The following is a 21,673-nucleotide window of genomic DNA, read 5'->3' on the forward strand; positions in this document are numbered from 1 at the left end:
CGTGCAGTGCTGCGCACACACACACTCTCTCACACTCACACTCTCTCTCACACACACTCACACACTGAGGACACCGAGGGACAGTCCGATTGGATTATGTAATCAGTGTTGGGGCTGATCTCCGCCCACAGGCTGCCCTTTGTTACCACCACACACTCTGTTAATACACACAGTGTATCTACACACAGTACTGCAGTGCACACAATAAAACTACATGCAGCTGTACAGTGAAGCCGCACACTGATTGAAGCTGCAAAAACATGCATGTTGCATGACCAAAACTCAATAAAAAACATTTAATACCCGCGTAATACTCAGGTTTATATAGGATTTTATGATATTTCATGTAGATGATTTCTATAATATTCCTGTAATCCAGGATTATTTGGTGGTATGTCGCTCTGTATTTCCTTCTACATCACTGCTCTGCTTTTCTATGCATCTTTTAGGATATGCATAAACACTGCAGCTGCAGTATGTCACAGGGCTTTAGAGCAGTTTGTCGTAAACAATCAGTATATGTTTGAGGTGTAACATGTTGACTATTAGAGCTGAAAGGAAAACTGACCCCAAAGATGCACCTAAAGAAATAATGCAGACATAAATCAGGAGGTCAAACATGCAGGCTGTGCACGTCATCACTGCATCGCCTGTTGGTGTGTTGTAATCTTATATCTAGGTATGATGACACTGAATGCATGAGAGGTGTGTTAAGGGTACAGAAGGAGTGTTATGATAGTACTGATGTATTACAGGAGTAAAATAGCAGCTCTATGGTTGCTCCGTTGTATTCGAGGAATGTGGTGTACTGTATTGTCAGGCTGAAGTGCAGGAAAAAGTCAGTAAACAACAGACCTCTGTGGGGTGTGTTGCTGCACGGCTGCGCTCCGCCAATCACAGTCCAGAGCCGCACCACGTGGTCCTCTTGTTTACTACGAGGGCCGCAGAGCCACCGAACAGGCTGCTGGGAAAACCTGGAGCGGCTCACCATCAAGCATGCACATGTGCTGGGTGTCACCTTTGACCCAGATATGAGGCCATATCGGTCCCTCGTGAATCCATCGCATCCTGTGTAAACTGTATCTCTCTCTCTCTCTCTCTCTCTCTCTCTCTTTGTCTCCTGCTTGAGCAAACATGACCTCCAGACTAATGAAGAGGCTGCTGACAGACTCCTCATTACTTTCAGTTAAAGAGCACACATGATGCTTTGTTACAGCATGCTAGGTAGACGAGATGATTTAAGTGATAAGCTTTGAAGGCCCTGCAATGAGCCCAAGTGTATCTCAAAAACAAGGAAGGACTACTGGACCTTTATTTAAAGCAGTGGTTCCCAAAATGGAGGTCGGGACTCCCTGGTGGGTGGATGAACATTTAAAATCATGAATCTTGAGAAATTTTCAGAGTGCAATTCTGGGACAGCGCTGTAACGAAGCTCCACCGCCATTATGTCTTTATATTGATGCCACAACAGTGTAATATCAGTGTCCCAGTCTGTGAAGCATGATGACTAGAGAAATAGTGATAGCTCCACATGCACACACTGACAAGCACACACACACACACACACATCGCTGTTCTCCCTGACTGGCACCTCAGCAGAGCTCAGGAAGTGACCTGACACCTCTCCAGCCAACAGCCCCAAACTGCATGTAATATTCTCACAGAATATCATTGTGTGTTGTAAGTTAGTAACATGTGTTCCTATTGGTTGCCCACTGTGGGCAGCGGTTTAGCTCAGTGGTTACATCAAAATCATAAACCTTCCTCCAAGCATAGACTGTCTCGTGCAGTCCCTTGCCAGAGGTTCGAACCACGGCCGCTGTCCTCTGCTGTTTGACACCTTTTCTGGGCGGCAGTAGCTCAGCCTGTAGGGAATCGGAGGGTCGCCTGTTCAAGTCCCGGTTGCGGACCTAATCTGGAAGTTGGTCTGGAAGCTGGAGAGGTGCCAGATCACTTCCTGAGTACTGCTGAGGTGCCCTTGAGCACGGCACCAAACCCCCCCCCCCCCCCCCCACCAGCTCAGGAGTGCCCACTGTGGGCAGCTCCGTCACTCTGACATCCCTCCATTGGTGCATGTCCATAGGATCCTGTTTGCGCATGTGTGTGTATATTTCAGCCTATGTGTGTGTTGCATGACTTACAGAGTGTAAAACAGAAATTTCCCCTTGCCCAATTGTGATTGGTCCGCAGCGTATGCAGACAGAGCCTGTTCTGTTTAGTATGTGTGAGAAGTTCGCCTTCCTAAGACTTCCCCAGAATGTACACGACTGCAAATAAAGATTCAGTTAAAGCGCGTCGTCGTAACAGATTGTTTTCGTAACGTCATACAAAACAAGACACTGCAGACTTTGGTTGGTTCCGGGATTCTCAACCCAAGTCGTCCCAACAGACTGAGCTGCTGCCGCCCCACCACAACGTAATGTTCAACGTAACAATGTTCTGGGCGCACTGTGAAATGTTACTTCATCTGTGTGTCAGGCATCAAACTTTGATTTCCACACGCTCTGAGTGTTTTTGGAGAATCCCCTCTTTCATCCAAAAACCTGTTTGTGTTGCTGCAATGTTGAAGAAATAAAGACTCCCTTCCGTCAGTCCCGGTGCGATCCGGTGCAGGTTTTGCGTGCAGCCCTTCCCTCCCTGTTCAGACTGGATGCAGCCTGCAGAAGCAGCTCTCACTCTCAGCTCCCATTGAGCAGCAGTTGGACTCACTCAGACCTACTGGAAGTGTTGTTGTTGTTATTGTTGTTTTTCGTGCAGGATCCTGACACTGTGCAGGTATGTGACAGCTGATGCATGCTCTAAATCACAGCTTCATCTTCAGCCGCTCTGTTCAAACGGTCTCCTGCTTTTTCTCTCTTTCCTGGTTTCTTCAGTGATCAGTGAAAGATCTGCTGCTGAAGTTCACAAAGACAACATGTGACTTCACCTACTGTCCTACTTTCCCCTCTGTGCTCCTTCACTTTGTTTATCATATCGTGGCCGTTTCCAACATTCATGATGGTGGATCACTTTAACACATCTCTGCAGTGAAAACTTTGCGTTTGCTTCTTTTTTCTTAACTTGACCTGTTTGTTGTTGTGTCGTTGTTAAGACTTTAAATACTGTGCAGAGTTAAAAAAGACTTTGGTTTCGTTTTTAACAGCTGGGATCTCAAACTGAACGACTCAGAGATCAAACTTAAAGGGTTTTAGTTGTTTTTTGTTCATTGAGGACTCTTTCAGTGGAGGGTGTGAGCTTGGCTCTGAAGGAATGTGATTGGTTCAGAGCTGCAGAGAAAGAGGGGTGTGTTAGTACAGAATGTGTGTCAGTATGTGTGTGTGTGTGTGTGTGTGTGTGTGTGTGTGTGTGTGTGTGTGTGTGTGTGTGTGTGTGTGTGTGTGTGTGTGTAAGTTTGCACACATGTCTGTGTTGCACTTCAGTCTAGTGTTTCTTTTTTTGCTTCAGTCCCAGTTAAGGTGAATTTAGAGATGTTTTAGACAACAGTGTGTGTGTGTTTGTTTCTGTGCACAAAGAAGCTCCATGGAGAACACGTTTGGGTGCAAAAAGAGCTTGACCTCAAATCCATCCAGCGCCTTTGAGATGAACGAGAAGACTGTGAAGAAGAAGAAGAAGCGAGACGACTGATTTGTGATCTGTTGATTTAAAGCTTAGTTTTTAGAATTTAAGCTGCTGCCATGCTGGTTATGAAGAAACAATAAGTGACTTTAAATGTGGACGAGAGGCTGAGTTTGGGAAACAGCGAGGGGTTAAACAAACACTTGATTAAGAGGTGCATTAGAAAACGACATTGACTGATGTGTTGTAAGTATATATGGAGTATCTATGGATGCATTTTTGGATACTGAGAACAAAACAAAATTATTTTTTAAGTGTATTTGAATGTAAATGATGCTGACCAAAATCATGTCTGAGGTTGGCATGGTGCAGCAACCTGTCAATAACAGGCAGCACCACCCCAAAGCAGCCGCGGGCCACATCTGCCACCCCCCCCCCCCCCCCCCCCCCCCCCCCCCGAACATAAATCATCTCAAGTTAATAAACAATAAAGGTTAATGGTAGAAATGACATTCCCCTTCAGACACCGACTTCTTCACATCAGGTCGATGGCATGTTGTTAAAGTCCCCCCCCCCCATCATTTATTTGACTTTGACTGAGACTGAAATCGACAAAATGAGCAACTTGGAGACCAACACGAATTAACAATGAAGTGTATCGTCGTAACAAGTTTCCCTGTGGGGACAATAAAGATACCTCTGACCTTTGACCTTTGATTGTACCTTGTCGTATCGTGACATAAAGTACCGTATGGTAGCATGCTGTACTGATGAAGACTTGAAACTAGAGATTGAGATCATTGACTCATTAGGAAATTACTTACTGAGTAGATTAAATCAACTAAGAAGTATAGGACCGGTTCCTTAAAGACTTCCTGACTCTGTTTTTCATGCAGCGGGGGTCACTCCTTGTTGGCCTATTAGAAAAATGTAGGTTAAATGAAGCCTTTTATGTAATATTCAAGCAAAAACTCCCCCAAAAAGTCACCATTTTAACTTCATAATTGTTTTGATTTGATGCTTTTGTTTCCCGTTTGTGACAGAAAACTGATTAACTTCAAGATCTGTTGGATAACTCAAACAGTTTACAGACTTTGAAGTTGGCACTGGGAGCTTTATAACGTGCATCGGAAACAAACTGGTATTGTATAGTTGATAATCCTAACTCGAAGTGGACCTGGTGTCTGAGTGAGATCTAATCTCTGCAGCAGGTTAACATCTGGTTTAAAGACAAATCAGCTGTCAAACAATTAGTTGTTTGTTGATACTGTAAGTGACTGGAACTGGCTCCTCTGAGTCACTGGTTTACTGGGAACCTGAGGGGGGGGGGGGGGGGGGGGCATCAGGTTGCCATGGTCACACAGTTTAGCAGTGAAGGTGTTGTAATTCTCTTCAGTGTGAGCAGCAGATATAATGTGATAAAGAAACATTAAATTACAGCTGAAGCCATCTGTCCTCAACAAGTTAATCCTCTGTTTAGTTAGCGCCTTTAATCACTCACACACACACACACACACACACACACACACACACACACACACACACACACACACACACACACACACACACAGCAGTCTGACTGTAAATGACACTGCTGCAGCCTGTGAGTCACTCAGATCTTTGAACACTTAATCCACAGCAGAACTTTTCCCAGTTCCCCAGTTCCCCAGTTCCCAGCAGCCACTGGGAGCGGGGTGTGTGTGTGTGTGTGTGTGTGTGTGTGTGTGTGCGTGTGCGTGTGCGTGTGTGTGTGTGTGTGTGTGTGCGTGTGTGTGTGTGTGCATGTGTGTGTGTGTGCATGCGAGTGTGTGTGTGTGGTGGTAGTAGGGGGGTTCTTGTATAGAGTAAACATTAGTAATTACTGGCTTATAATGTTTGTCCTTGAAGCTTACTAAGCCTGGTAGTTTCAGGTTTGTTTTTATTTTCAAGACCAAGACCTAGACCAAGACCAAGACCAAGACCAAGACCTAGACCAAGGCAGGACTAGACCGAGACAAGACCAAGACCCAGACCCAGACCCAGACCCAGACCAAGACCAAGGCAGGACTAGATTGAGACAAGACCAAGACCAAGACCAAGACCAAGACCAAGACCAAGACCAAGGCAGGACTAGACCGGGACAAGACCAAGACCAAGGCAGGACTAGACCGAGACAAGACCAAGACTAAGGCAGGGCGAGAGGGCCAGTAATGGTGTGAAATTCGGAGTCCGTTCAGTCTGAGATAAGACCGAGTGGTCTTGAAGTGTCCTGAGACCAGGACCAGGACAACACGTCTCCCTTTAGTTTACACAGACAGTCAGAGAGAACTTGTGTAACATTAGAAAGAAAGGATAAAGGACTGAGAACGTATTTCTTTGATTCCTTGTCTAAAAATGATGAAGAACAAAAGCTGTAACGTTAAAATGAATCTCCTTGTGTTTCAGATCCAGACGATCTCTTATGACTACACAGGCGGTGTTCAGACAGACCTGCAGACAGACAGACATGTTACCAAAGACTCGTCTGGGAAAGCGCTCTCCTTTCGGGGCGCTGGTGAGCTCCGCCTGCCCCGCAGCAGGCACACATGCAGGCCAGGAGACAGGTGAGACCAGCATCGCCATGGCAACAGTGGGAGGAGAGCATCCCATCAGCAGAGTCAAAGGTCACCCTGGAATGAAGGTGAGTTTATCTTGTCCGCCATTTTTAATTCAGGGGGAGTGATGATAGAGATGAAGTGCACCTTTGATTGACAGGTGTCACAGCCAATCAAAGTGAGACTTGTTTGTTTCCTCCTTCAGGTGTATTTTCAGTGCAGTGGAGGAGGTGAATCTGCAGGTGTGGTGGATCAGGGGGACCTCATGCAGAGGGATGTTTCGGTGCCTCCATTCTGCAGCAGATCTGTCTCCTCCTGCATCGACGTCCCCAGAAGGTTTGACCTCCTCTCCTCGACACTTGTTTATGTGTCGCTTTGCACAGTTTGCATGAAAATAACTCTCCTCTCCTCTTCTCTCCTCCTCTTCTCTCCTCTCCTCTTCTCTCCTCTCCTCTTCTCTCCTCCTCTTCTCTCCTCCTCTTCTCTCCTCTCCTCTTCTCTCCTCCTCTCCTCTGGTCTCCTCTCCCCTCCTCTCCTCTGGTCTCCTCTCCTCTCCTCTTCTCTCCTCCTCTTCTCTCCTCCTCTGGTCTCCTCTCCTCTCCTCTCCTCCTCTTCTCTCCTCCTCTGGTCTCTTCTCCTTTCCTCCTCTTCTCTCCTCCTTTGGTCTCCTCTCCCCTCCTCTCCTCTCCTTCTCTCCTCCTCTGGTCTCCTCTCCCCTCCTCTCCTCTGGTCTCCTCTCCCCTCCCCTCCTCTCCTCTGGTCTCCTCTCCTCTTCTCTCCTCCTCTTCTCTCCTCCTCTCCCCTCCTCTCCCTCCCCTCCTCTCCTCTCCTCTCCTTTCCTCACCTCTCCTCTCCTCTCCTCACCTCTTCTTTCCTCTCCTCTCCTCTCTCTTCCCCTCCTCTCCTCTCCTCTCCTCTCCTCTCCTCTCCTCTCCTCTCCTCTCCTCTCCACTCCCCTCCTCTCCTCTCCTCTCCACTCCCCTCCTCTCCTCTCCTCTCCTCTCCTCACCTCTCCTTTCCTCTCCTCTCCTTTCTCTTCCCCTCCTCTCCTCTCCTCTCCTCTCCTCTCCACTCCCCTCCTCTCCTCTCCTTGCCTCTCCCCAGTCAGAGGAGTCCGGAGGAGGTGGATATGGATGCACTGATGGCAGCGATGGTCCTCAGTAGTTTGTCCTGCAGCCCTCTTCTGCACAGCCCCGCCTACCAAGACACATCAGGTACAACAACATCCGATACACCAAAACAATAACATCAAACATCAACAAAGTTCACAACTCAGTGGCCTAATCAAATTATTACAACAGCTCCTCCGATGGATTGTGGAGGCGGCGATCTCTCTGATGGCGGCAGCAGCGGCTACTTGAGCATCGGCCACAACGGAAGCCCCGCCCCCTCTCCACCAATCGCAGAACCGGCCGGGAGCCCAGCCACGCCCCCTGATGAAGGACTGGACATGGAGCTGGAGCAGGTTCTGTTTGATGAGCCGGCGCCCCGTAAACGCAGGGTGAGCAGATTTCACGGGCGTCACAGGACAAATAAAACACTGACAGAGATGGCGAGTGTTGACGGTGTGTTTTCCTCCTCCAGAACTCGGTGAAGTCGGCGTACAGGTGTCTGTGGCCGAGCTGCGGAAAGGTGCTGACGTCAGTGGTGGGAATAAAACGTCACATCCGGACAACACACCTGTGGTAAGTTTCAGCTGAAAGACAGAGATCATGTTTCACTTCAGAAAGATACGGAGGCTTCAAAAATTACAAAAATGAGTTAAAAAATAAGTTTATATAGATATAATAAATGTCATGAACAGTCGTTGGAGCATTATTCTTTAAGATGGGCACAATTTCTCACTGATGGACCGGGACGTATAGCTTAGTGTGTTAGCTTGATGCTAACATATACTGGAAAATGCAATTAACTGGCTAACAGAATTAGCATCGCGATAATTTTAACTTATATATTTTACTCAACATGCTTAACAAACAACACCACATGCACTTGTACTTACAGGTTACGTGTTCCAAACTCTGTGGAGACAAACTTAAAAAACTGCTGACTCATGCTCTGTTGAAGAGCACATTTCCTCTCCCAGCTAAGCTCCTCTCTCTTATATTGAAGAAGAGCAAATGTGCAAATCACGGGAAAATATCCTGGAAGTTTCCGAAAAGCAAACATCAGTAGCAATCCTGAATGTGGTATTTTTTTTTTTGCATTATTTTGAATTGATCCGACTAATCCACTTTGACCTCTGACAGCCGTGGTGGGGAACACGAGCGCTGTTCCCGCAGTGAGGAGGATTTTTACTACACCGAGATCAACCAATGGGATCAGCAGCCGCAGCAGCAGCAGTCTCCACCCTTTCCTCTCCACTGTAGCCCCGCCCCTGCCTCACCTACATCCTCGTCCTCCTCACCTCCGAGCCCTCCTCCTTCCTCTCCGCAATCGCCGCCCTCTCCAGTCTGCAGCGCTCTGAGTCGCTCCGCCCCCTCCGCCTCTGGCAGCATCTGGCAGGTCAAATCAGAGCACTCCTACCAGGTAGGGCGGGGCTTATCATCAGTGATTGACAGCTAATTGCCACTATAAATTAATGTAGCCAATTTTGTCTTGGCTAGAGATGACACGTTGCCATGACAACGCTGCTGATCTCTTATGTTTTCTCATTTAAATCGAGCATCTTGTGTTGTTTTCTTTTTAGGCTCCACCTCCGAGTCATGTGATGTCGGCAGCAACAGCAGTTTCAAACACGGCCACCTGCACTTTGACGGCCACGCCCACCACTTGCCTCCAACAGGTAAGCCTTAAAAGACGATTAATGTAGGCCTTTATCTTGACACACTTCAGGTGGTGCTGCCCTGCTGGCGACCCCAGCTCTAGTGCTGCACGACTTAAATTAACAGCTAAACCTGACCACTGTTGAACGAGTCCATGCACATGATTTAACTCGTTTACATTTATTATGAGTTTATGAGTTATTTCAGCCTTCAGTCTTATGTATTTTATTGTACTCATGTGTTTTTATGGTAACCGGTCTCGTGTTTGTTTTTTACTGTAAGTTGCACAGACCTGTGTGTGTTTTCTGTGCACCTTTGCCCAAGGCGAATTTCCCCCAGAGGACAATAAAGTTGATCTAATCTGATCTAATCTATAAATAGATCATGGGTACACAGCAGAGTTTTAAATCAGCCGGCTCTGGGTCCACGGTGAATAACCGCCTGCAGCTCGGTATCAGATCTTTTTTCTAGAGCATTTTAGTTATTGGTTGATGATGAGAGAAAAAAAGAGGGTTTCAAATAATTTAACAGCCAATAGTTCAGAAATAAATGTGTGTGCATTGCTTCAAACCCTCAAGTAGTGGTTCGAAAAGGCAAAATATCCACAAAGTGAGAACAAAAACAAATTTGTCAACTTTGGGCCCCTGAAATTGATCTGTCGACCCTTAGGGGGGCCTGACCCCCAGGTTGGGAACCGAACCGAACAGGACCAAACCATCCAATAGTAGCTCTCACTTCCTTTAAAAGTGTGTGTGCATGTTGCCAAAGAAACACAGGAATCAAGCTAGTCGAGGAGTGTTAGTACATGCTGTATTACAGCTTCTTGCACAACCAGAGTCAGGATTTGGCTTTGCGGGTCACTTCCTGTCTTCTTTTGATCGGAGTGATTGATTAACGCTCTTTTCACCACTTGCTTAGCGCCAAACTAAAACAGGTTTTGGGCCTTTCAAGTATTTCTTGGCGGTAAAAAGAGATCACATAACTCCTGACTGGACAGTTTATTTTAAGAAGTGTGCAACGCTGTGTTCCTCCTTTTGCATTCTGCAAAAGGAAAAACAAAAGGGCAGAAAGCTTTTTTTTCTTGTGCTCTCGCTCGAAGTTGTTGCACCAAAACAAACGGAAAGCAGCAACAGAAAGCCGTGCAGAGTGCTGCAAACAGTCTGCAGTGTCCTGTTAGTTCTACATTGTTGTTGTTTTTTTAAAAAGTAAAACAAACAGTTTTGGATTTCCCCCCGAGACTATTAGGTTAGATTTTAAATGATTGTCTGACTTCTGTGCAGAGCCAGCTTCAGCCCTCCGGTACAAAAACACACACACTGCATTCAGTTCTGTTTTCTCTCTCTCCTGATCCTGTTCAGCCGTCTATTGTTTATTTCATCCACCGGCACAGAGAAGCCTGTTAAAACTGGTTTTACACTAAAGGGGGGTGGAGAGAGAGAGTGTGTGGGTGTGTGTGTGCTCCTCCCTGATGGTTTTCTTTCAGAAGGAAAATCCCCTCCTGGATGGCTTGTGGTCACATTTTCCTTCAGTTTGCTACAGGGCAGTGCTGCCACCTGCAGGCTGAGAGAGGGTACTGCAGAATGTTTTTCACCAGAGGGTGTAAACACAAAGGACATTAACGGCAGAGACACAGAAGGAAAATAAAATGATGAAAACTGAGTAGAAGAAACCCAAAAACAATTAATTAGCAGATGATAAATAAAACATCAGAAAGACAGCAATCAAGAAAAGTTCAAATAAACTCTAAACTGACTCTTCTTCTTCTCTACTTTTCAGGGTTTGACGTTTCGAGTGCGTTCTGTCAGCGTAGGGGAGCAGTGGCTGCAGCAGCAGAGCGCCCCCAGCAGGTCAGTATCAATAATAAAGTGTAATTTTGATATTTTTTCCAACAATTTTTTTGGTCCCTTCAGCTGGCAGCATGACTCAAGTTGTAACAGCTGCAGAGTTAGGCCCCGTGTGCACCTAGTGGCTGTGCACTCAGGAGTTTTTGCATGAAGCGTTTGCGCACTGAGAAGAAAAGCACTGCACGTCCAGCCTGTCTCTATGACAACAGTCGGTTGAAAACGGCCGCTGTATGACCAACAGCGCTCCGTTACTTTTTACTGCATGTTTTATAAGATCGTTTATTTCCCGATCAAACACGGAGCGAGGAGGATGTGGGTACAATTCAATTCTCTTAAGCAGCTGCATAGACGTTATTTAAACCAAAAACAGTCAATTTTAAAATGCATATGGAGCCTAAAGCCGGGTTTATACTCCTGTGTTGAATACGCCGTTGTGAGCACTACATCCTGGTACTTTGGTGTCTGCATGGTTCTGCAATACTCCACATTGCCACATTCTCTGCCTGTTTGTGTGAAGGAAACCATGGCAACCAATTGGGTATGCTGGAGTCTGAGCTGATAAATATTGAGCACTAGCTGATTGAACTGTCTCGTGGCGTTCTTCCGACTGCAGACCTCCTATTCTGACGAGGTCCACAGAAGTCTGACTGATCTCTCCGTGTCTCTCAGGAGGATCCGCGGTGAAGCCAAGAAGTGTCGCAAAGTGTACGGCATCGAGCACAGAGACCAGTGGTGTACGTCCTGCCGCTGGAAGAAAGCCTGCCAACGCTTCCTGGACTGAGCGTGAGGACGAAAGACAGGAAGAGGAAAGAGGAAGGCTGAAGCGGGCTGTGGACTTCAGCATCACGCGGTGGATGTTTTATACTTTCTTACAGCAGACATATTTTTTCTTTCCATTTTTATACACTTTATAAAATGTCTAGAAGTGTCTTTTTTATGTGGCATGTGTCTCCTGAATGTATTTTGTAGACGTCGTGTCCTGTCAGTGCAGCTATTATGACCCTGAAGCAGCAAAGGGAGGTTTTTTTTTTCTTCTTTTTTGCGTCCGGCTGACAAAAACAGCCAGCTGTGTCACGATTTATGGATTGCAGGTTATTTCTTTGGGGTTCTAAAAACTTCCCTACAGTTAAACAGTTTAGAGGAGAACAAAGTGAGCTAAACTTTATACTGCATGTAAGACGTGTGCACAGTCTCCCTGATGGTCATGAGTTTGGAAACAACAATTTTTGCAGCCATTTTTTTACAACTCCAGCTTGCGTTTTCGGAGCCAGAAGCAACCGAATTTAAAGTCTTAGAGGGTAAAGTTGTCAAAATTGTGTAAAATTTGGTGCTTTCTTGATACCACATGTTTGAAAATGAAACAATCTCTGTTTTTGAATGACTATGAGTGATAGTATTGAAAAGTATTGACGCTTTAAGAACAACACGTCCGTCTCATACAGAGAAATTAGTCAGTTGCAGATACACTCCTGCACACTTTTTTTTCTTTATTGCACAAAAAAGTTGGCAACGTTTCTGCACTGGAGAAGCGGGTTACCAATGTGCTTGAAGAGTGGAAGGCTTGAAGAGGTCTCAAAGCTCCAACAACACTTGTAGCATTGAGATAAACTTTATTAGACTATTTCGGTTTTGGCCTTCATGGCGGGATGACCTTGATGAAGGCAGCAAGCCGAAATGCGTCGGTTGACGATTGACGATGCATTAGTGCAGTTTAGACAGTGTGCAGGGAATTCTGTTTCCGTTGCCGTGGTATCAAAACAAGTATCGATACCGTTTGATTATTACTAGAAACATATCAACGTTTAAATTCAGATTTTGTGACGAACCTCATGAGAGGGTGGAGGACTACAGGAGTGAGTCAGCAAATGGAAAATGTATCAGCTTACCGTAAAACTTCAATTAAATATCCCAGGCTTTCATTTACCTCCTGCCTTTATTTGGGACAGGCGTCAAAACGAGATCTTTGAATATTTCAAACAGAACTTGTTCACAGCAAAGATTGACAGAGAAGATCTGCAAACTAATCAACATTAAATACAAAGAGGCCTTTAATAGCAACACCAGGATATTAAAAGGGACTGAGCCTCAAATTGGGATGCGCTTTTATTTGAAGTTTTACAGTACACTACTTTGGTAAATGATGTAAACATTCAAAGGACCTTAGGCTGGCTTGAACAATAATTGAATAAAGACCCAGCCTGTTCCTCCGAGTGTCTTCAGGTGCATCCACACGCTGAGCCAAATATCTTCAGGTCACTGTGGGAGCAACTTGAAAAACATGCAAGTAAGCCATGCTCTAAAGTTGAGCCTGCTGTATCGTCCATTTGACCCTAAACGGGATCATAATTTAGGAAATGAACGTCGTCATCATGCTGCGTCGATGAAGACTTGAAACTAAAGACTGAACTCATAAAGTCATCAGAAAATGGTTTAATGTGGTCATAAATCAACCGAGCGGTTTAGACTCACTTTCTCATAGACTTCTGTACTAGTGGACCCGCTTCTGGAGCCAGTGGAGTCGCCCCCTGCTGGTTGTTGGACAGAATGCAGATTCAAGGCGCCTCTACATACAGCGGTGTTGTAGTACTCGAAATCAGTTTTGGTCTCAAGACCACTTTTTGAAGTCTCGTCTCGGGATGGAAAGCATTTTGACTAGGTCTGGTGTCGGTCTCAGATTTGGCGGACTCTGGATTTTGAATCAAGACCACCACTGATTGGCTATTTTTCCACGTCATTGCTGTAATTAAAAGGAAAAAACCTCTTTCGAAACCAAAAATTAACTTACTTCATTCATTATTTGATTTTGTCTTTTCCTCCGGTTGTGGGCGTAACCTTCCCGGTGTCATGGTCTAAGTGAGTGACACGCCCCCTGCACACAAGATGATGATTTTTCAGAGATATTTATGGTCTTGGTCTTGGTCTTGACTCGGTCTCGATCCCTAAATGTCTTGGTCTTGTCTCGGTCTCGCCCTGCCTTGGTCTTGGTCTTGACTTGGTCTTGTCCTGCCATTGTCTTGGTCTTGACTCTGTCTTGACCCCTAAATGTCTTGGTCTTGACTCGGTCTCGATCCCTAAATGTCTTGGTCTTGCCTCGGTCTCACCCTGCCTTGGTCTTGACTAGGTCTCAACCCCTAAATGTCTTGTTCTTGTCTCGGTCTCTGAGGTCTCTGGTATGTCTTGGTCTCGGTTAGTGTGGTCTTGATTACATCTTTACATCCACATCAGTCCTTCAAACCCAAAGCATGCGTCCGTTTGTTTGTGTGTGGCTGTAAAACACGACCCTGCCAAGGAGCTGGTGGTCCGGTCTGGTATTAGAAACATCAGCCACAAAGAGTATTATTACAAGTATTTGGTGAACGTATCTCCCAGCATCCATCACTTCAGTTCAGTGAGACACGAGGCAGCTACAAGTGTTTTTAAGATCATGTACATAAAAAGGAATCCCTCTGGACCTTCCGACAGACTGCAGCAATCGTAGTTATATTAAAGTAGCTCAAAGCTAATTGCTAACGCTTGGTCCCCTAGTCCTGTAGCCGCATTAGCTTTATACATGAAACTAACACATATGTCATATTTCAATCATGTTTTCTGATGTTTGAGCTTACTCCTGAGCTCTTTTAATGATATCATCTCATTGTGACAAGTGGAGGAAGAACATTAGGATGTTTTTCTGCTGCTTCCTGATAATGTACCGGTTGATGTCGGCAGGAATAAGGTCCTATCGGTGCTACACGGGCCGCTTAATTCATCTGCAGTTCGTCCATTAAGAACTGACTAAAGGGCAGCTTTGAACCCTGACACGCCAAATTGAAGATCGGGTGCTATCATCTCAATTTCTTCATAGGATCAGTGGAAACGTCCACCTTTTGAAAACCTCTAATGTGTTCAGTAACACACCTGCTCTCCCTACAAACTGCTTTAACTAAATGGTGCCTGGAGAGATAATACAACTTTAAATGAACAACTGTAATGAAGAATGACAGATTTTCAAAGTTTGCTTCTTAGAAAAATAATAATCGATGTAGGTCACTGCAGATCCGTCTACGATCCATAGACTGTATATAAAAAGTAGACACATCTAACAAGATGTCAACCATTTGATAAAGATTGACTGGAAAGGAGCAAGAGCTCGGTAAACACTAAGTTAACAGCCAACTATGGGATATAAACCTGGGAGGAAGACAAGGCTCAAAGCAAAATGTATGTTCCAAAAAAGACTCTTAAGAGTGTCTTAACAGACTGTAGAGAGCCAAGCCATCTCTCAGGCCCACTTATGAATCACAAAGGTAGCCATGCCCTACAGTATACCCTGCTTTCAGTAATATGGACCATAACTTACTAAATGAACATCAAGCTGTCTGATTAGGAACAAGATTACTGAGTCCGATTTTTGAGATTTCAGAGAATTCACAGCGCTCCTATTTGAACGCACTTTCACCCGAGGGCGTTCATCTGATCAATTCAAGTTTGGCATCAGCTGAAAGTAGACAAATTCAACATTCAAAGCTGTGCAAAACACGAGGTCTCACCACAGGGCGTGGTCGAGGCGGGCTCTATAAATTTAAAGTCGTTTGATAAAAATAAGTTGTTACAACTGTAATACGTCATCTGAAAAGTTTGCTCATTGAGATTTCTGTCCGTTGGAAAGAATGCAGGTTTAATGCAAATACACAAAAAGTCTTCCTATTGTGTTTTCATCCCGTGTAACGGCGGCTGTGACTGTTAATCTAAAGTGGTTTGTTGTGTCAGGATCCTTAAAGCTCCACTCTAAACGCTGAAACACGTCTGCCTGATATCCATCTCTTTATCGTCTCAGAAGTCAAAACGTTCCTGCCGCAGCTCAACCACAGTAACAATCAGACTGTAAATATAATCCTCACTCCACTGCTCATGGTTTGACTTCCCATCATGCCTCTCGTCACGTGAGCATCACTTGGGTTATTTCACGTTTTGGAAACAGAAGCCATTCTTCTTGTTCTCTCTCTGTGGGAAACACATGCAGTATTGATCAAGAAGTCTTACAGATGAAAATACTCGATGTTTACACAGAGAAATCTATTTTATATCTACATGGTCCTGTTTGAAAATATATATACAGACATATAGATACCAAACAACCATCCCGAAGCCTTTGAAACACTCACATTTGAGACGTTTCTTTTGCAGGAAACTGCAACTAAAAATAAATCTCTCTATTTATATTCGTGTGTCCTGTTTGTTGAGAAAGAACAGTAAATGTCGATCATTGTATTTGTTTCATTTTGAAGATGCACTCTTTTATACTTGATGTGAAATCCTGATGTTGTTATAATAAAGTGAAACGCTTGATTCTGACTCTTCTTGTGTGGTTCGGTTTCTCGGCACTGATGACGAGATCTTTATTTTTGGTTTGTGAAATTAGCGTTTATGAAATAATAACTGTACTTTGAGGGAGGCGTTAAAAGTACAAAAACATCTGGATTTGCTCCAGTAGATTCGTTTCAGGCTGCAGCCATGAAACAGGCTGTAATAGCTACAACAACCCATCATGATACATCCACTGAAAGTTACTGACATCCAGCAGCATTACAGAAGAAATCCCTTCAAATCAAATAACTTTATTGAAATAACTCTGCTGCTCGCTTCGAAAACAGCTCCTCGTTACCTAGGCCCAATCTCGATGTCCACCCTCACACACTGACTTTGATGCATGTTCCCGCTAAATCTGTGAGGGTTTAGTGCTGTAAATGTACATATAGGACTATATTAAGTAGAACTTTAAGAAGCGCCATGGGGCTGTGAGTGCGTGAAGTAAAAAACGTGAAATAAGCTTTTGCCAAATGACATCGTGCTGTCATGGTTACAGAGAAGTCGCAAAGTGATGTCCCATTTGTATTAAACCTCACTTACACTCAATCACTTCCCAGGTGACGTCAATTAATTCCGTAAGAGCTCAGGGTTTAGGGAGGACATCGGGATTCAGCCCTAGACTATATAATCCAGGTCTACACTCCCTCCCGCCCACTACGCTCTGATCCAACCTTCACAACAGGGTCCTGCAGAGTCCCTTTGCACCTTTAAGAAAAAGATAAAGACCTTGCTCTTTATGAACACCTACGACATTAAAGGAAGAATATACGACTTTTTGATCCAGCAGATGTCGCCCTTGAGCACCAGCATGAAACTAAAACAACTTGCGCTGCATTGTTGTTAGCATGCTAATGCTAGCGATCTTTATTATGCTCGTATCTTTACTCTGCATGTAAATTTACAAGAAATGACGTGATCTTCAAGGTGACATTCAAATAAGCAGTGAGTACAGTATGTTACTCTTCTTTTATCTAGTCCCTCAATTAAACAACTTTTATACGCGAGGGGATGAGCCGGCCGGCCGTCCCAACAATGTAAACAAACTGAAGCTACGGCTCGGAAAACATCGCAGACAGTGGGACTCGGGTGTCACACTCATTGTAGACAGTCATTACTCACCGAGTTATTTTCAGAGGATATATTTGATTTCTGCTACATTTAAGTGTGAAAAATCGCATATTCTTCCTTTAATAATGATGATGGTTTTGATTTATTTTTTTTGTTATTGTGTGACTTTGCTGTTGTAAACCAACATTAGGGAAGAGTTGGGTTTCTGAGTGCACATGTAGAAGACATAGAAGAACAACCTGAGCCTGTCAGTTAATTTGATTGATGAGAACAGAACCTTTCTGAGTTTTAAATAAAGTTTTTATTAAAGATGTTCCAGCTTCATAGTAACAGCAAACTGAACACAAACATCATGTAAACTGATAATAAAAAAGAACTTTGCTGCAGGAACAGTAACTGGTCCACTCTGACACTCACACACGCACGCACACACTCACACACTCACACACTTCTCAGCTGTGACTCTGCTGTAATAATAAATTATATGTACAGTCCAGGTCCACCTGTGACTCCGTCTGACACCAGCACACGGTCAGAAAGGGTCATCGCTCTGCAGTGCTGCAGCCAGAGTCTGCGGAGAGAAAAAAAAAACATTGGAAATAATGAAGAATGGGGTAGGTCGTCATGATAGTTACAAATAGTGTCAAACATTTTCCAGGGCTGTGGTTTGGCTGCTCAATATAGATAGTCAACATTTCTCTTTGACGTTCTGCCCTAAAAACAAAAAATGTGACGAAAATAACTCCCTGATATCCGGCGAAGTCTGACACTTTCAATCTAAAAATCTGTACTCACCATTTATCTGTCTTGTTCTGGGTCGACTCGCTCTTTCCATCACAGGCAACGATTTTGACCTTGTCGACCTTCACGAGGTCCGTCACCTCCCTGAACTCCACGTCGTTGAGGACAAACGTCCACACGTTGTCACAGAACCTGTACGTGTTTAGGGAGCCCTGCAGGACAGACGGAGAACAGCAGCTGAGAGGCAGAGCCCTTAATATTACACAACCGTAAACATCGACAGCAGTAAAATGCAACACCATGATCAAGTATTTGTAATAAAGTAAGTTTTCAAAGCAGTTCTTTAACTTTTAGTGGTAGAAATTATAGTTTGATATTTGTATTTTTACTTGTTTCTTTTTGCCAATTTTCTATCTAGAGCTGCTGATAGAGGGCTTGCTGTCAGGAGGCAAGACATGACAACAAAAAGACGCTTTGGAAATCCAAGATGGCGCATCAAGCGGCAGAGTCTGTCACTATAATAGACAATTTTTCACAGGATCAAAGATCGAGTGTAAAGGTCATACTGCCGAGCAGAAAAGAGTATGAAGCTGTTTCATTATGTGCATGAAGGTCACACAGCGGGTGTCTAACATAAACATCATAACCTCCGCCTGCTTGCTCGCTGTGAATTTTCCTGCTATATTATATTTCCTGCTGCGATTACACATCTTCACCACCTGATTTTACGATGATCTTTATAAGGCAGTCAGGGTGAAAAATTGGGACGTTTGCGTTCAGACACGCAGCTCACACTGGGAAATTCTCAGGAGTTTTGCACGTGTAAAAGCACCAAATCGCAGTTATCAGCTGATTTTTTTTAACACTTATTACACACACAGATCTGGCAACAACATCACACAAGCGCTGTTATTATTAAGGTTGTTCTTTTTTTTTTTTTACTCTGAACCAAACAGAAATTGTTCCCCAGCTTTCACATTTCACACAGAGTGCTGATGTTCTGCAAGATCAAGAGGTGTGAAGTGTAACGAAGCAGCATCTGTTACATTACATACATGTTGGTCTGCGGCAAAAATGATGGACCCTGACTTTTACCATTAAGACTGATTGGACAGGCAGCATTAAAAAATCAAAACACTTGTTCAACAAAGTCCTTTACTGTGAGAACAGAAGAGACAACATGAGGAAAAGAGAAACTACTATTCGAATTGTACAGGAATGAAAACACACAAACTCTGATCTCATATCTGTCCTCTGCTCTGCTGGTGTACAGGGTACGCTTTAAGGGGACAGGACTCAAAGGTGATAGGAAGGGAACTCAGACTCACTCTGAAGTTGACTCTGTTGCGGACTCTGTTGGCAAGCGCCGTGTTGATTGCTTTATCAAACTGAAGGAGGACTTGCAGAGCCAGCTGAGGAGTGATCTGCTGAGTCTAAACACACAAACACACACAATTTAACATGTAGCAGCAGCAACACACTCACACACAATGGAGTTAAATTCACAAGCAGCATCTTTGATGCTAAACAAAAGTACAAATCCACTTCTCAAACATCTATAGCAGCAGGTCCGATATCGACGTAATTGATGTATCTGATATCGGACCGACTGCACTGATCCTGTCTTAGCCTCTTAGAAAACCCAAGTTTTTATTTTACTTTAGCAGTCTTGTATTTATCTGTCTTCTTGTTCTTTTAATGATGTGTAGTCTGTCTTTTAATTAATTCTGAAATGACTCGATGTCATTGTAAATAAGGGTTGCCTCCCAGTATAAATAAAGGTTGAATGAATGATCCACGTCACCAATCAATAAAGATCGTTAGGTAGGGCTGGACGATATGGACCAAAACTCATATCTCGATATTGTTTAGCTGAATGGCGATACTTGATATATATCGATATGTATTTTATTAACAGTGAAAACACATGGAAAAATAAACTACCTGTTTGTGAATTTAAAAAGTAATATTATAAAATAAAAATGTTCCTTAAATACAATAAAAGAGAGAGAGAGAGGAGGAGCAGGGTTAAGAGGGACAGACAGTCATCATCAGTGAGATGAGAAAAAGGTGACCTGGCACCTCTGTAACGTTATTTTAATGCAACATAAACTATATCCATATTAACGATATTGTCTTACCCTATATCTTGTTTGAAAATATATCAATATATCTTAAAAACTCAATATATTGTCCAGCCCTATCGTTGGGCACTTTGAATATTCTCAGCTTTTCGTGTCAGCGTGATGGCATTAGGGATGGGATAAAAGATTAGTTCATTCTCGGCTCCCTTTATAGACATCCACACTAAACTTTAAGAGCTCACAAATCGTCTCCATGACGACGTTCAGATGATACTGGGTCATCTCCTACATGATAAAAACTCTTGCACTTCACTTTGAAATATATTTGAAAACCTTCTTTGTTTTTATGTGAAGCCAGCACAAAGTTTAAATACATTTATTTGGAGTGTGTTTAATTTTTAATGCATTTGTATTTATTATCATTATTTTTTACTCTGTCAATAAGAAATCCATTGGCAGGTTTGGTACAGCTTTGTATAGCCTCACACAGACTACCAACAACATGATTAACAACATTAATAATGGTTTAAAAACATCTGTTTCAGTACATAGTAAGTAAAGACCTGCACTGATCTTTTACTGATTATTGTTTTGTGTTGATTTAACTCCAAGAAACAGCAACAAAACATGCCACAACACCTCCAACATCTCCGTCATGCAGAGGATAAACTACTGAAGCTCAAGTTAATTTCACGGATTGATTTAATGAACAAAAGTCACTTCTGGCTAATTAAACTCACTTAACATCGAATAACTGTATTTCCTTACATTAGCCCGGTCACTTATTAGCAGCATTAGATAGAAACTACAGTATTTAAACATCACGGTGACTTGTATGACATTATTTACCTCTGCTTAGAACAAACTAGTGCTAAGCTAACGAGCTAGACGCTACATTAAGCAACATGCTAATCTGAGCTAACAGCCGTCATGTTTGTGGTCGGTGTCACCTGTATGAGCTCGTCCAGACTCTCCTGTAGGCTGTTTCCCAGAGTGGTGTTCCTGTAGAGCTGGTACGCCATGATTGAAACTATCGGGGGAACAAATAACTGCGGAAAACTATCTTTCAAACACACACACAGGGCTAACGGAGCTAACAGAGCTAGCCGCTTCCCTCCACAACAACAAGCAAACAGGAACAAGCTGACAACACAGAGCTGGTTTCCGGTTAAGATTTTCAAAATAACATTAAAGAAAAAAAACCCATTAAAGAAACAAATGAAACGGAATTAAATATAAAATAAATAATCATAATACTGAAAACTTTAATAAAAAAAATTAAAGAAAAAATGTGAATGCAAGGTAAGTTAATTTATAAAGCACCTTTTAGACACCAGGCGATTCAAAGCGCTTTACAGACGCGTAAAAAGTCTATAATTGGCGATTGTGGATCAGCGTCTCTCAAGAGGAAGGGCGGGGGTTCAATGCCCAGCTCCTGTAGCCACAATCCGATGTGTGCCTGGGCAAGACACTTAACCCCAGGTTCCCCCCCGCTGCTTCGTTGTAGGCATTTTAAAGTGTATGAATGGAGTTAATACTGAGGGTCACTTTTACATAGCAGCCTCTGCCATCAGTGTGTAAATGTGTAGGAGTGACCTGCAGTGTAAAAGTGCTTTAAGTGAAGACTTGAAAAGCGCTATACAAGCTCAAGTCTATTTACATTTCATAAAATGTGTTCATAAGAAATACACAAT

The 21,673-nt window shown here is 43.7% G+C and overlaps 2 protein-coding genes across 2 annotated transcripts; one reads left to right on the forward strand and one right to left on the reverse strand.

Annotated features, from left to right (window-relative positions):
* The first annotated feature begins 2,646 nt into the window (after window positions 1-2,646).
* znf395a (zinc finger protein 395a) lies at window positions 2,647-12,941 on the forward strand. The gene is made up of 10 exons (XM_061048342.1): window positions 2,647-2,775; window positions 5,980-6,214; window positions 6,334-6,464; window positions 7,233-7,342; window positions 7,430-7,629; window positions 7,713-7,813; window positions 8,378-8,657; window positions 8,818-8,913; window positions 10,670-10,740; window positions 11,407-12,941. Exons 2-10 carry the CDS (start codon window positions 5,996-5,998, stop codon window positions 11,516-11,518), a joined length of 1,320 nt encoding a protein of 439 aa, XP_060904325.1. The 5' UTR covers window positions 2,647-2,775; window positions 5,980-5,995; the 3' UTR covers window positions 11,519-12,941.
* Window positions 12,942-17,432: 4,491 nt separating this feature from the next.
* gtf2a2 (general transcription factor IIA, 2) lies at window positions 17,433-21,121 on the reverse strand. Its single transcript, XM_061048707.1, has 4 exons — window positions 20,930-21,121; window positions 19,224-19,328; window positions 17,950-18,107; window positions 17,433-17,725 (listed from the first exon to the last, which is right to left on the reverse strand). Coding segments are annotated over exons 1-4 (336 nt in total). The 5' UTR covers window positions 21,002-21,121; the 3' UTR covers window positions 17,433-17,724.
* Window positions 21,122-21,673: the final 552 nt, after the last annotated feature.

The sequence above is a fragment of the Labrus mixtus genome, chromosome 1 (genome assembly GCF_963584025.1).
Source record: "Labrus mixtus chromosome 1, fLabMix1.1, whole genome shotgun sequence".
In the NCBI taxonomy this organism is placed as follows: domain Eukaryota; kingdom Metazoa; phylum Chordata; class Actinopteri; order Labriformes; family Labridae; genus Labrus; species Labrus mixtus.

What these genes read in the sequence shown, in the direction of transcription:
- znf395a (XM_061048342.1), top strand. Translation starts at nt 5,996, where the DNA reads ATGACTACACAGGCGGTGTTCAGACAGACCTGCAGACAGACAGACATG. An exon ending in CGGCGCCCCGTAAACGCAGG is followed by an intron (nt 7,630 to 7,712) that starts GTGAGCAGATTT and finishes TTCCTCCTCCAG; the next exon opens with AACTCGGTGAAGTCGGCGTA. An exon ending in CAGCAGAGCGCCCCCAGCAG is followed by an intron (nt 10,741 to 11,406) that starts GTCAGTATCAAT and finishes CGTGTCTCTCAG; the next exon opens with GAGGATCCGCGGTGAAGCCA.
- gtf2a2 (XM_061048707.1), bottom strand. Translation starts at nt 21,001, where the DNA reads ATGGCGTACCAGCTCTACAGGAACACCACTCTGGGAAACAGCCTACAG. An exon ending in GTCTGGACGAGCTCATACAG is followed by an intron (nt 19,329 to 20,929) that starts GTGACACCGACC and finishes TTGTGTGTTTAG; the next exon opens with ACTCAGCAGATCACTCCTCA. An exon ending in GCAACAGAGTCAACTTCAGA is followed by an intron (nt 18,108 to 19,223) that starts GTGAGTCTGAGT and finishes TCTGTCCTGCAG; the next exon opens with GGCTCCCTAAACACGTACAG.